General features: G+C 54.7%; 1 protein-coding gene across 2 annotated transcripts; it reads right to left on the bottom strand.

The window, feature by feature from the left end:
- Positions 1–5,026: 5,026 nt before the first annotated feature.
- C2CD4D (C2 calcium dependent domain containing 4D) lies at positions 5,027–7,380 on the bottom strand. Of its 2 annotated transcripts, none has more exons than XM_055130697.1 (2): positions 7,013–7,380; positions 5,027–6,328 (listed from the first exon to the last, which is right to left on the bottom strand). In XM_055130697.1, the coding sequence occupies exon 2, from the start codon at positions 6,253–6,255 to the stop codon at positions 5,299–5,301; it is 957 nt and encodes a 318-aa protein (XP_054986672.1). In that variant the 5' UTR covers positions 6,256–6,328; positions 7,013–7,380; the 3' UTR covers positions 5,027–5,298. The 2 variants fall into 2 exon arrangements, with proteins under 2 accessions (XP_054986672.1, XP_054986673.1); XM_055130698.1 differs by lacking the exon at positions 7,013–7,380 and adding an exon at positions 6,804–6,993.
- Between the last annotated feature and the right edge of the window lie 5,624 nt (positions 7,381–13,004).

The raw sequence follows: 13,004 nt of genomic DNA, 5'->3' as shown, positions 1-13,004 counted from the left end.
GTGCCAAGAATCCAGCCTGGGTTCACGTGTGCAAGGCGACAGCCCTCTCCTCTGTACATGGCTCTGGCGCCAGAGCAGAAGCTCCAGGGCAACCCCTGCACCCAGGCTAAGGGGTGTGTCTGTGGTTTGGATGGTCTGTGCCTTGGGGTAGTGTGGGCTGGGGTCCTTCCTCCTGGGTCCTCCTTACGGGAATGTCCCATCCTGCCCACCGTGGCAGGCTGCAGCCTGGCTCCCTTCTGAGGGAACATTCCCCCAGCAGAGGGCGGGATTCCTCCTAGCTGCACTGGCCTTCCGTGGCCCAGGAGAGAGTGGCGCAGGGATGGAGAGGGCTGCTCTGCGCGCTGGTGCCCGAGCCCTCATCAGGCCTGGGAACCACCGTGCAGGGGCAGAGGGCGGAGGCGGTGGCGCTGGGGACTTCTCTTTTTCTTCCTCCCCACCCCCAAACCACAGAAACCACTTAAAGCTCTTTGCAAGCCCTGGGGCCTGGGGGTGAGGTGGAAAGTATGCGGGCCTGGCCAGCCGCTCTTGGATGCTAATCCCAAATTTAGGGTCCACTTCTTTGAGTCCCAGCAGGAAACTTCAAGCCCAGGTGTTACTCTCAGAGAACCTGTACCCCACCCCTCTGGAAGAAAGGCCCTGCTCTCTAAACACTGCAGCCTGGCCCCACAGTCCTGCCCAAAGGCAGAGGTGGGTGGAGGGACGGGCAGGGCATTTGGTCCCAGGTCCCCGCCTTGGTCTCTCAGGAGCTCTTGTTCTCCTGCAAGGTTGTGCCCACAGCGGCTTCTTGGAGTCCCGCTGGGCACGAGTGAGAAAGTGGCCTGGTCTGTTGTGGGCCTCAGTGGGGTCACAGACAGGAGGTCTGCCCAGCACCTCACACAGGATGTGGCTCGACCTCCCTGCTGCCCTCCGCCAGGAGCCCGGGCTTTGGTGAAAGCAAGCCAGGTTGCTACTTCGGGAATATTGTGTCTCTGTCTCCAGGCACAGCTGAGCGCTATGTACTGGACAGTCTCCTCTGATGAGAGACTTGAGCCCCCGTCCCAGTCCTCCTCTGCAGCCCCTCCGATTCCCCAAGGGCTCCCTACAGCTGAGACATGGGAGTCTCCCCACCTTCCTGAATGCCTCTGATGGTAACTGAGCACCCCTGTTAAAGGGCCGAGGCTGAGAGAGTATAGTGCGCAGGGAGCTTGCCTTGCACATGGCCTAGCGGGTTCAACCGGGGCACCCTATAGGCTCCCCCGAGGACCACCAGGAGTTATTCCTGAGTGAGAGTTAGAGTAAACTCTGAGCATGTTCAGGTGTGGTCTAAAAACAAATAAAAATTGAGACAGAGGTTTTGGCCTTTCCGACCCTCTCTCCACTCCCAGGAGCCTCCCTCCACCGCCTTTCCTATCCTCTATTCTTTTCTGCAATGTTACTCAGTAACATTTTTTTCCTTCATGTTTTTGTGAAGAGTAGTGAGCCGGGTTGTTCCCATGGCATCATGTGTTCAGTGGCCGAGCTGCTTCCCAGGCCTGGTGGGAAAACAAGGAGAGGCCGTCCAGCACCTGCACATGGACGAGTCTTAGTCTTCTGCTGCCCGTGCCAGCGAGGATCATGGACCTGATGGTCAAGGGACATTTAATTCAGAACCAAATAGCATACCTAGAGAACATTTGAGAGGATTGAGGTACAGGACTGCCAGTAGGTGTGATGGATCATTGACCAGAGATAAAGCATTTTGAATGAGGCCATCCTTTTGAGGGGATTAATTCGAGGAGGTGCTTTGAGACTATACTGAGAAATTCGCCAAGCATCTATATTGCTTTTCTTTTCCCCTAACTGCTAGTACATATTAAACAATTTAGTTTACTTCTTATTAATATTTGAAGTTATTTGAATAAACACAGTAAGAAATATAGGTTCCAAACCTTAGTTCTCTGGGCTCTGGGGGTTAGGTTAAAAGCCTGCTGTTTAAAAGGTTAAAATTTAGCTTTTCCTACCCCATGGGGTCCTGGCTCTTAGGTCCTTACAGCTTATATCAAGACTGGGCTTTATGATTTCTAGTCTGTCCCATATCGGAGACAGGGTAGCTTTACAGCTTGTCTCGGGTCCATCCAGAGATCCCTCAGTGGGATTCAACTCTTTGAGGTGTTAGGAACTAAGGCGACTGAAGCCTGAGTCAAGTAATTATGATGGCTGCCCAGGAGTAAATACATTTCAGAGTCAATTAACTCTCAGATATTAGGAGCATAGCATTAATGCTCTTTCTGTGTTTAAGCAAAGAACTTGCTCAATAGTGAAATATAAAAAGGCTATAGGGGCAATAGAAAAGCAAGTAATTCACTAAAGATACAAAATCTAGAGTCTTCAGAAGGTTTGACTTTATAAGTAACCAAACCTGACTTGGGGAATTTAGTAGCTAACAGAATGAGAGGTAAAGCACAAAGAAAAGGCTAAAGATAAACTCAGGGGATCAGGAGTGTTCATAAGAGCACTGTAAGCTTCTCGGGGGGTGGGGGGAGGAAAAGGGCAATTCACTGATGAACACTTGGGGCTAATATTCAAAACATTTTGCTTCATTTGGTAAACATCTGTTTTGATGACAGCCGTACACAGAGTCCAGTATTTCAGGGCAGTGGTTGGAGGGCTGAGCCTGTGCTGTGTACAGGGAGGCCTTGGTTCAGATTCTTGAGTGGGAAGCAGTCCATGAACACCCTCGGCTAGGGTTCAAGCCCCACTCCCCACAGCCTTTGAACAAGCCAGTCTGTCATTATGCAGCCCCTACAGGCCCATGAAGTTTTTGTTCAAGGAATGCAGGAAGGCAGGTTAGATGCTCTCTGAGTTTTCTTCCAGCTACTTGTAAATCGGCTTCAGATTTAGCTGCTTCCGAGTATTGCAGGAGAGTCTGGGGCTGAAGTTTTGGGGATAGGCTGGCTGAACCCCACAGACCAGATCAGAGGTGGGAAGAGGATGCCTTCAGACCCCTGGCTGGGCCATGGCAGCTAGAGATACTATAGTGAGAAAGTTAAGGACCCACAGATTAGGGAGCAGAGCGACATGTAATAGGTCAAGCGCTTGCCTTGCACACAGCTCACCTGGGTTGGATCTCTGGCACCCTATATGGTCTCCTGAGCCCTGCCGGGAGTGAGCCCTGCGCTCAGAGCCAGGAGTAAGTCCTAAGCACCTCCGGGTGTGGCCCACCAAATAAAAAAATAATAATAAATAAATAAATAAAATAAAATAAATTTTTAAAAGTTCCTAATCTGGAACCAGGCACTCTGTATCAGAATCCTGTTTCTATTCTTCACTGTAGCCCTGTCACTGTATCACTGTCATCCTGTTGTTCAGCAATTTGCTTGAGCGCGCACCCGTAGTGTCTCCATTGTGAGACTTGTTGTTACTGTTTTGGGCATATCGAATATGCCATGGGTAGCTTGCCAGGCTCTGCTGTGCGGGCAGGATACTCTTGGTAGCTTGCTGGGCTCTCCGAGAGGGGCGGAGGAATCGAACCCAGGCTGGCCGCGTGCAAGGCAAACACCCTACCCGCTGTGCTATGGCTCCAGTTCTATTCTTCACTACGTGAGTAAAACCCGAGGGCACATTGGACAACAAGAGTACATACCTCCAGGAGACCAGGTGGAGGCAAATACAGGCGAGTGCCCGCGGGTACTGCGAGGCTGGTTAGTGCTTAGTTTCCTTTGGGTCAATACTGCCACCTGGTGGAGATCAGGAGCAAGCTGCCCTGCTTCAGGGCCCAGAGCGCCCTGAAGGCACTTGACTTACGTGCACCAAGTTCATTCCCCACTACACGGTTTTCCTCCCAGCTCCAAACGTTGATGCGATTGACCCCCAAGGACTACTGAACATGCACCCCCCCAGCCTAATCAAAAGGGAGGAGATATAGGGGAGCCATTTGAATGGAGAGGTGTGTGTGTGTGTGTGTGTGTGTGTGTGTGTGTGTGTGTGCGCGCGCGCGCGCGCTGTCCCTTGCTCCTGAGGTTTCTTCAGGTTCCCCTATCATGGAAAATGAGAAAGGGCTGAAAGTGGGGAGAAAGAAGCCAGTTGGCCGGATGCTCCCTCCTCTCTTTCTTCATTGCAAGCCAGGCCTGAGTGAGCCAAGAGAAACCAGTTCCCAGGAAGGTGGAGGGAGGAAGAAGGTCATTGCTGACGTCAGGAGCCTTCAGGTAGGAGGTGAACCTGACCTATATTTATCCATCTTCCGATCCCTCCCCTACTCCTTGGAGGGGTGACCTTCCCTGATCTTTCGGAGGGCAGCCTTACACTTGGCGATGGCCCCCTGGACCCCCAGGCCCCACTCAGGGGGGTCACTACTCTTCTGTCCTGAGTGCTCCTCTGGCTGACTCTGACCCCCAGGATGTGGAAGAGGTGGACAGGAGAGACCCAAAGCCGCTGCCCAGGGCCGACAGTCCCAACTCACTCCCAACTTGCAGACGTGTCACCTCTCCCAGGGAAGAAGTGGGTGTTAAGTTGGCACTATAGGGAAGAGCACTGGTTTCCCTGCTGGGCCCCTGCTGGGTTTCCCTGCTGGGCCCCAAGGCAGAGGGAAGCTGGTGGCACATGCCAGTTTGTGTCTCAGCTTTTCCAGTAACTGCTAGCCCCCTTTAAGGGGGTGGGCTTTGTTCCACAGGGACCCCAGGTCCTGCCCAGCCAGCCCTGCTGAAGCACCATGTCCTGTACCCGGCCTAGAATTCTGAGTATTGGACAAGCACAGCAAGTTGTCTGGTGGGCCTGATGGTCATTCAGGTTCGAGAACTTATAGTCTTAGCCTGGGGGGCTCTCCAACTCAGATGACCTGTTCTTTTCGTTTTTGCTTTCTGGTTTCAGGGTGACACCCATTGGTGCTCAGGGGCTCTGTGCTGGGAAGTGGGGGTGGGGTGTTGTGGGGGCAAACAAGGCCTGCAAGGGACCAGCCCGTCCTTCCCTGTCCCTAGACGGACTGAATGAGCTTCCTCCATCCCTTGTCTGATTAGGGCAAAGGGTACCAGACAGCAGAGACAGATGGCACTGAGTGTGCAGGGTGTGCGGTCACGCTGCAGATGGAGGCCTCGACATTTTATTAACAAAAATAAATACAAGCCGGGTGGAGCCACAGTACAGCAGGGAGGGAATTGACCTGTGCACGGTCGACCTGGGCTCCATCCTCGCCCTGACAGAAGTGATCCCTCAGTGGAGAGTCAGGAATAACACTGAGCATCGTCGGCTGTGGTCCCCCCAAACAGACAATCCCCCCAAATAAATACAAGGCGGTGGGAAGGAGCGAAGCCTACACGTCCGGTAGGGTAGCGACCCTCTGTCACCCTACAGGCCTAGATGGGCGGGCGCCAGCGAGGCCCCCGGGCCCAGCCCCGCACCGGGTGGCGGCAGCAGAGCCAGAAGCGGCGCCTCGCACTCGCCGAGCAGCACGTCCCGGCGGAAGCCCGCGCCGCGGTCCAGCACCTTCGCGCGGAGGCTGCGGGCGGCCAGGTCGGGCGGGCCAAGACCGTCGAAGAAGAAGTCCTCGTTGAAGATGGGGTTGGCGCTGCACCTGACCACGCGGCTGCGCTGGCCCCGCGGCCGCAGGCGGGGCCGCAGCCGGAGCACCACGCAGCAGCCGCCGCCGCCGCGCCCGGGCCCGGACCGCGGCGCGGGCAGGCGCTCGGCGCTGACCAGGCGCAGCCGCAGGCGCCCGGCCGCCGCCTGGTACTCGGCGGACACCCGCAGCTGGCCGCCGCGCGGCCCGAGCCGCAGGACGCTGTCACGCGCGGGCCGCAGCTGCCAGAGCAGCACGTCCAGGTGGAAGAGCGGCAGCGCGGGGCCGCTCGGGGCGGGCGGGCTGGCCTCCTCCTCGGAGGGCAGCGAGAGCGGCCGGGGCCGGGGCCGGGGCCGCGGCGAGCCGAAGGGCGACGAGTCGGCGGACGAGGCGCTGTCGCCGTCGGGGGCGCGGCAGCGGCGCAGGTCGGGGGTGGACGCGTGCAGGCGCGCGGCCGGCGGGCCGGGCTGGCCGGGCGGCGGCGCGTGGAACAGGGACTCGCGGCGGCGCGTGTGCGGGCTCTCGGGCAGGAAGGCGCAGCCCGCGCGGCCCGCCAGGTGCGGCAGCGAGCAGGCTGCAGGGAGGCCCGCGCGGCCGGCCGGGCCGTCGGGGAGCCGCGGCGGGATGCAGAACTGCGGGATGCGGTCGGGAGTGAGCACGTTGGGGCAGGCGCGGCGCGCGGGGAGCAGGCCTCGGGGCGCCTCGGCCGCGCCCCCCCTGTAGCCGGCCTTCTCTAGGAGCCACATGCGGGGCGCGGGGCTGCGCGTTGCGGGCCGCGGCGGGCGCGGGGCTCCGGATCCGGCGTCGGGGCGGAGCGGGCTGCGGGCCGAACAGAGAGGCGGCGGCCGGTGGGTGCGGAGCATGGGGGACACTCCTCCCCCGCCTCCTGGCATCAAGGACGCCCACCGTTGTCGGAGAGAGAAGACCCCATCCACCGAGGGCCCCCCCGCAAGGCTCGAGGAGGAGAACCGGGCAACACCCCCGTGATCCAAAGAGTCAAGCCGCAGAGTGGATCCAGATCCCGAGGCTCATGGACACCCCCCTCCTTCCATCCCGCGAGGCCCCACCGCACCCCTTCCCCGCTCGCGCATTCTGGAGACCAGACTTCCTCCCTCCGAGGTCGGCCTGGGTGCCCCCCGGGGCTCGCGCCGCGCCAGCTTCTCGGAGGAGCCTCCTCCGACCCTTGTCCCACCTGCCCGCTCCGGCTCCTCCCTCGTCCCAGCCCAGGAGCAAACTCGCCGCGCCGGAGGTGCGGGCGTTGCGGCCCCCGTTGCGGGGCCCCCAAGACACGCACCTTTTGGGAACGCAGTATCGCACCCGCCCTTAGCGGCGCCTCTGGGCCCTACCTGGTCCCGCGCGTACAGGACCGAGCCGGGCCGCCGGGTCGCCCCTCCCACCGAGGACAAAGGCGGTATTGATTTCCCGCCGCCTCCGGCAGAGTGCACAGACCCGCGTCCCCGCAGCGCCAGGTCCCCAACGCCAGGGCGTGCGGGTCTCACTTACCAGGCCGCCGCTGGACCCCAGCTCAGGCCGGAGGCCGTTCAGATCCGGAGGGAGCAGCGTCCTCCCCAGTCCGCTTCCCCAGGCCAGTGCTTCGGGGAGGAGCTGGCAGGGGCCTGCCTACATCCGACCTCTTTTTCCTGGATAAACACCGCTCTGTCTCCGGGGCCACCCCGGCTATTAATTCCTTCCTCTAGCTGGAGCCAGGTTTCTAGCTGCAGGCCGGCCCTGGGCTGCCTGGGAACCGGCCCAGACCAGCGAGGAGGAGCTGACCATGTGAGGGCAGTGGCCGCCTTTGTCCATGCACACGACTCACCTCAGATACCCTGGGAGAAGTCCGTAGGCATGAACACCCCAATCATGATTTTGCAAAAACCCTCTGACTCTGCCTCCCGATTTCCCTCTGGAGCCACTGCAGTAGTGCCCAGAGTGGTCTGCTGTTCTCTGAATACCATCAGAAAGCCGAAGAGAAAGTGACCAGGCCCAGTAATCACGATGCAGAGACATGGAGGCAGAGGCTGTGCAGCAGTGACCCTGGAGATGTTGTCCCCTCTCCTCATGGCAGTGTCTAGCAAGCACAGGCCACCCCTCGCTGGACAAAACTCATCCCCAGACAGATGCCTGGTGGCCTATTGCCTCTCCTCTGCCTCCATCCTTCCTAGCTGGGGGCCCTCATTCACCCTGCCCCTTGAGACCGGGCCCCATCCTCCTGTCACTGGGTTAGCATCACAAGCACAGAGCTGAGCGCAAGGCAGGTGCTCAATCAACAGTGAAAAGGCAGATTATGAAATGGAGAAAACAAATGAGGGGCTGGAGAGATAGTACAGTGGATAGGGCACTTTCCTTTCACATGCCTAACATGCTGGCGCCCCATATGGTCCCGAAAGCTTGCCAGAAACAGTCCCCCCCAAAAGCACACCCTAATACCAAAACAAACAACAAAGATGATCAGAGGATTGGTTTTGTTTTCATTTGGGTTTACTTCTGGCTCTGTGCTTAGGGATCACTCCTGGTGTGGTTCTGGGGACCCTATGTGGCGCTGGGGATTGAACCCATGTCAGGCATATGTAAAGCAAGTGCCTTAACTCTTGTACTGTCTCTGGCTCCATGAGACAACTCTTTTGACACCTGACACTTAAACTTCTTTTGGTGGCATCTCCACTCCGAGGGCCTTGTGACTCATCCTCAGTGTGGACACTGCTTAGGTTGGGCTAGTATGGTCTCTGTGGAGGGTTGTGGTCGAAAACCCTGGCATTGGCACCAAACGTCTGTCAGGTAACTCAGTCTTCTGGAATATCCTTTGCCAGCCCTGTGGATAGGTCACTGAGCTGCTGAGAGGAATAGGGGGGAGGAAGGTGGTGGAGGGATCAGGACTGGGATCATCTAGGATGCTTCTCATTTCTCAATGCTGAGGGGTGGTGAAGTGGTGCCATGGGCTGTTGGATGATCCAGGAGTGGAGTGGGAGCAGACAGTGTTCCAGGCGTCTTGACCTGCGATTGGGTGCAGAGGATGTTATGTGACTTCTCCAGCATGCTCTGGCCGTGTGCTGTACAGAGGGGCAACGAGTAGAGCCCTGCATTTCACCAGGTCTTGCCCTGTCATTGCCTATTCTTCTTTCTGCTCTCCATTTGCTTCTGGTGGCTGTCAAGTCAGGGTGTACCCCACTCTCCCAGGCCACACAGCAGTTGGATTAAAATGGACTAAGATGAGTCACAGAAAAATAACACATGCTTGGCGGCTTGACAGAGGGTGTTTAGCATAAGGAATTTGTTATGAAGTTGTTAGAAGCACTACAAGGGCAAATGGTGTGTGTGTGTGTGTGTGTGTGTGTGTGTGTGTGTGTGAGAGAGAGAGAGAGAGAGAGAGAAGAGACAGAGAGTGAGAGAGAGATAATATACAGGTGTATAGGGGTTAAGGTGCTTTCCTTGCATGTGGCCAGCCTTGGTTCAATCCACAGCACTACATTGGCCTCCTCAGTCCACTATGAGTGATACCTGAGCACAGAGCCAGGAGTAAGGCCTGAGCACTGCCAGGTATGACCCCCAACTGAAAACAAAACCAAACCAAAATGAAACAAAACAAGGTAACTGGGAGGGTGAGAGGAGGCAATCCAGCATCTAGTGCCGGTAGACATGGCCTGGAGTTGGCCCCTGGAGCAAAGCAAGGGGAAGAAAGACGTTTGCTTCTCCTGACTTCCTAGCTTCCATCTTCCCCAGAGCCTTCCAAAGCTAGGAAGCAGAGGACACCAGGAATGTGGTTCAAAGGCACTGCCTGAAGCAGAGGAGGGGAGGGACTAGCTAGAGTTCAAGAACTATCCGCAAAAGACTGGCACACTTGGGTGGCCAAACATGGACTTAGTTAGGACAACAGGTATTAGAATTGGAAGGAATGTGCAGCCTGTCATCCACCCTCCATTTTCCACTGAGCAGGAAACAGCACCCCTCACCCCCCACCCAAATGATGTGCCAAACAGTTGCAGAGTTGATGAAGTTCTCAGACAGTGACTTGAGTGAGTATAATAACAGTGGTCACAAACTGAATTTTATTTACAAGTTTTGATATTCTATTTGCCTTTGAGTTGTAACAACCAATAGGATGTAAATTTGTGCTGCTAAGGGGGCAGGCTTGGGGGTTGGGTGGGAAACTGGGAACAGTGGTGGCGGGAAGGTCACACTGGTCATGGGATTAGTGTTAGAACATTGAATGCCTGAAATCCATAATAGATCAAGGAACAGCTTGATCTATCATGGTATTACATATATAAAAATAAAGACAGCAGAGTTGAGATGGAAACCTGTTTTTTTTGGGGGGACAATACCCTGCAATGCTTACTCCTGGCTCTGCACTCAGGAATCACTCCTGAGGTGCTCAGGGGACCATATGGGATGCTGGAGATTGAACTGGGGTCAGCCACATGCAAAGCAAATGCCCTAGCTGCTGTCCTATTGCTCCAACACCCCAGATTTTTTCAGGGTTGCTCTTGGAAGTGCTTGGGGGTGTACAGTGATGACTGACCTTGGGTGGTACATGGTTTTCCACATGGGTTACCTCCCAGGCACTAACTTAAGGGTTTGGTCTCAAAGCCACGTTTGTCCCAGGTAGCTCAGATGTCTTGCACATGCAGTTCCCTGGACCGGTAATCAGTAGCTCCTACTCCCCTCCCCCAGCACCCTGCTGCCACAGCCTAGAAGGTTCACAGAAGACAGGAGGGCCTGGGTTCCCTTTTCCTTCCTGACAGTTTGAGGATTGGGGGGTCAACCACCCTCCTGCATTCAGGAGGGGAGGAGGCAGACACAGGCAGGCCCCCCAGGAGGTAGTTACTCTAAGATGCCTGACCTTTGCTGAGTGCTCAGCTCTGCATTTCTCATGGTGCCTCAAGCAGAGCACTTGACTCCGGAAGCTCCCGGAGCCACGGGCAAGGGCTGGGGTTGGGGTTGTCCAGGGAACATGAGAATGTAACAACTCCTCCTCAGGACTGGGGATGAGCGGATAGTTCCAGTTCCGGGAAGGCCTGAGGGGCCTTGAAAAGTGCTGCTGCTGTAGTCCCGGCCTTCTGGGCTCGCTTTGCCCTGCACCGGCCTTGACCCCTGCCTGTTCTTGATGTTTGATGCAGGCTCCCAGCAAGCACGTGCCCTCTGCTATCAGCCAGAGAAGCTGCCTATGGAGTCTGCCCATGTCCCTTTCCCTGTCCCTGTCCTGCTGCTGCCATCTGTGAATCCCACACTGGGTGGTACATGCAGCAGAGAGGCAGCAGATGTCCCTGGTTCCTGTGGATAAAACGTGCTTGTCAAGATTTTCTGGGAGACAGTGGGCCTCTCGCAGGCTCTTGTCATGAGAGAGTGTTCTAGAAGCAGGTGACCTTATCTCCCTCACCAAGATCCCCTGCGGTCGGCGCTTGACACACAGTGGACATTCCCAGACTCTGGGTGGGCGCTGCTGGGCTACCTTGCCCAAGTCTGTGCATTTCCAGCCTGGGCCTTGCTTGCCAGAAACTCAGCCCAAAGTGGGGTGCCGGGATGCATTTCTTTTATTATTTTATTGGTTTTGTGTTTTGGGGCGATACTCATCAGTGCTTGGAGGTGACACCACCTTTGTGTTTGGGTTTTGTGTCTTGTGGTGCTGGGAAACCATAGGCAGTTCAGGGGATTGAAATCAAGCCTTGTGCTCCTTCCACTGGACTATTATTTTATTTTATTAATTATTGTTTGGTTTTAGCTTTGCCATGTTGTCCCTGTAGAATCTTGGAACTTTATCTTCCTAATCTTGTTTGGTTTGGTTTTGGGCTCCGCAGTAATTCCTGGCTCTGCACTCAGGAATTACTCCCAGTGGGCTCAGGGGACCGCATAAGATGCCAGGGATAAAACCTGGGTCAGCTGCATGCAAAGCAAGTGCCCTACTCACTGTACTATCTCTCTCAGCTCCTAGTTTTTAGTTTTTGAACCACACCGGGCAGTGCTCAGAGCTTACTCATGGCTTTGCACTCAGAAGTCATTTTTGGTGGACTTGGGGGGCCATATGGGATGCCAGGGATTGAACTTGGGTCGACTGCATGCAAGGCAAGTGCCTACTCACTGTACTATCACTCTGGTTCTGATTTACAATATTATTAATGATGGTTTCTCAAGTACATAATTCTAGCACTATGCCCATCACCAGGTGCCCGTCTCCCTCTCTAAAGTGTCCATTGCCCTTCTGTTTCAAGTTCTCCCTCTCTCCAAAAACTCAGTTTTGTGGATACATTTTCCCATTGTGTTATCTTTAGCCCTTTGTTACTACCTTTAAATCCTACATATGAGAGAGATCAATCTGTGTCTACTCCTTTCCTTCTTACTTTACTCAGCACAATATCTTCTAGTTCCATACATGTCACAGCAAATTGCATGATTTTGTTGTTTCTTAAAGCTGCTTAGTATTCCATAGTGTAGATAGACTAAAACTTTTTGATCCATTTATCCATAGTTGGGCATTTAGGCTGTTTCCATATCTTTTCTGTTGTACTAAGTGCAGCGATGAACATAGTCATGTGTATATTCTATGAATGAGTGTTTGTGTTTTGGGGGTAGATGCCAAGGAGTGGTGTCACTGGGTCAGACGGGAGTTCTATTCCTATGTTTTTGGTTATTGCATTCCTTGGAGATTGAGCCAGACAATATTCTCACCTTTGATTTATTTCAATCTGAAAATCCAAGTACAATTATCTATCTTTCTTCCTTTTCTTGACTGCCTATGAAGGAGGGGATATATTTCTTTTTTCTTGGGATGGTTGAAATAAAGATACTACTCTTCTTCACCATGAATAAAGGACAATCAAATTTTGCACCTAGGATGATGGGCTGGAGTGATAGCACAGTGGGTAAGGCATTCGCCTTGCACACAGCTGACCCGGGTTTGATTCCTCTGCCCCTCTTGGAGAGCCCGGCAAGCTACCGAGAGTATCTTGCCTGCACGGCAGAGCCTGGCAAACTATCTGTGGCGTATTCGATATACCAAAAACAGTAACAACAAGTCTAGAGATGGAGATATTACTGGTGCCCGCTCGAGCAAATTGATGAGCAATGGGATGACAGTGACAGTGACAGTGACAGGATGATTTAGATAAGCATTTCCAAAGTGGACAATAGCCCCTCCTGGGGGGTGGGGCTGGAATGGACCAGAGGGAGGATAGTCACCTCAGGTACAATTGTGGGGGGCTTTCTGTATGTCATCTAAAGAATGTCTATTTTCAGGGGTGTTGGTGTTCTACTGGGTGATTTTGTTTGGAACAGGGGGCAGTAAGCCAAGTGTCTGGGAAGCTCTGATTCAGACTGTGGGTCCAATAATCAAGAGCAACTATGAAAGCACCATAGGAGAAGGGAGTAGTTTTTGTTTTTGAAGTAAAAACAGGTTTTATTTGGAAGTTTTGAGCAAGGGGAGAGGGAGGGAGTAAGGGAGAGGAAGGGAGAGAGAGACAGATAGAGAGACAGAGACAGACAGAGAGGGAGGGAGAGATGGAGG

This window comes from Sorex araneus, chromosome 3 (genome assembly GCF_027595985.1).
Source record: "Sorex araneus isolate mSorAra2 chromosome 3, mSorAra2.pri, whole genome shotgun sequence".
NCBI lineage: Eukaryota > Metazoa > Chordata > Mammalia > Eulipotyphla > Soricidae > Sorex > Sorex araneus.
The sequence above is the reverse complement of the archived record's forward strand: the minus strand, read 5'-3'. Positions and strand labels throughout refer to the sequence as shown.

Bases quoted from the DNA above. Each gene is read 5' to 3' on its own strand.
- C2CD4D (XM_055130697.1), bottom strand. From the start codon at position 6,255: ATGTGGCTCCTAGAGAAGGCCGGCTACAGGGGGGGCGCGGCCGAGGCG.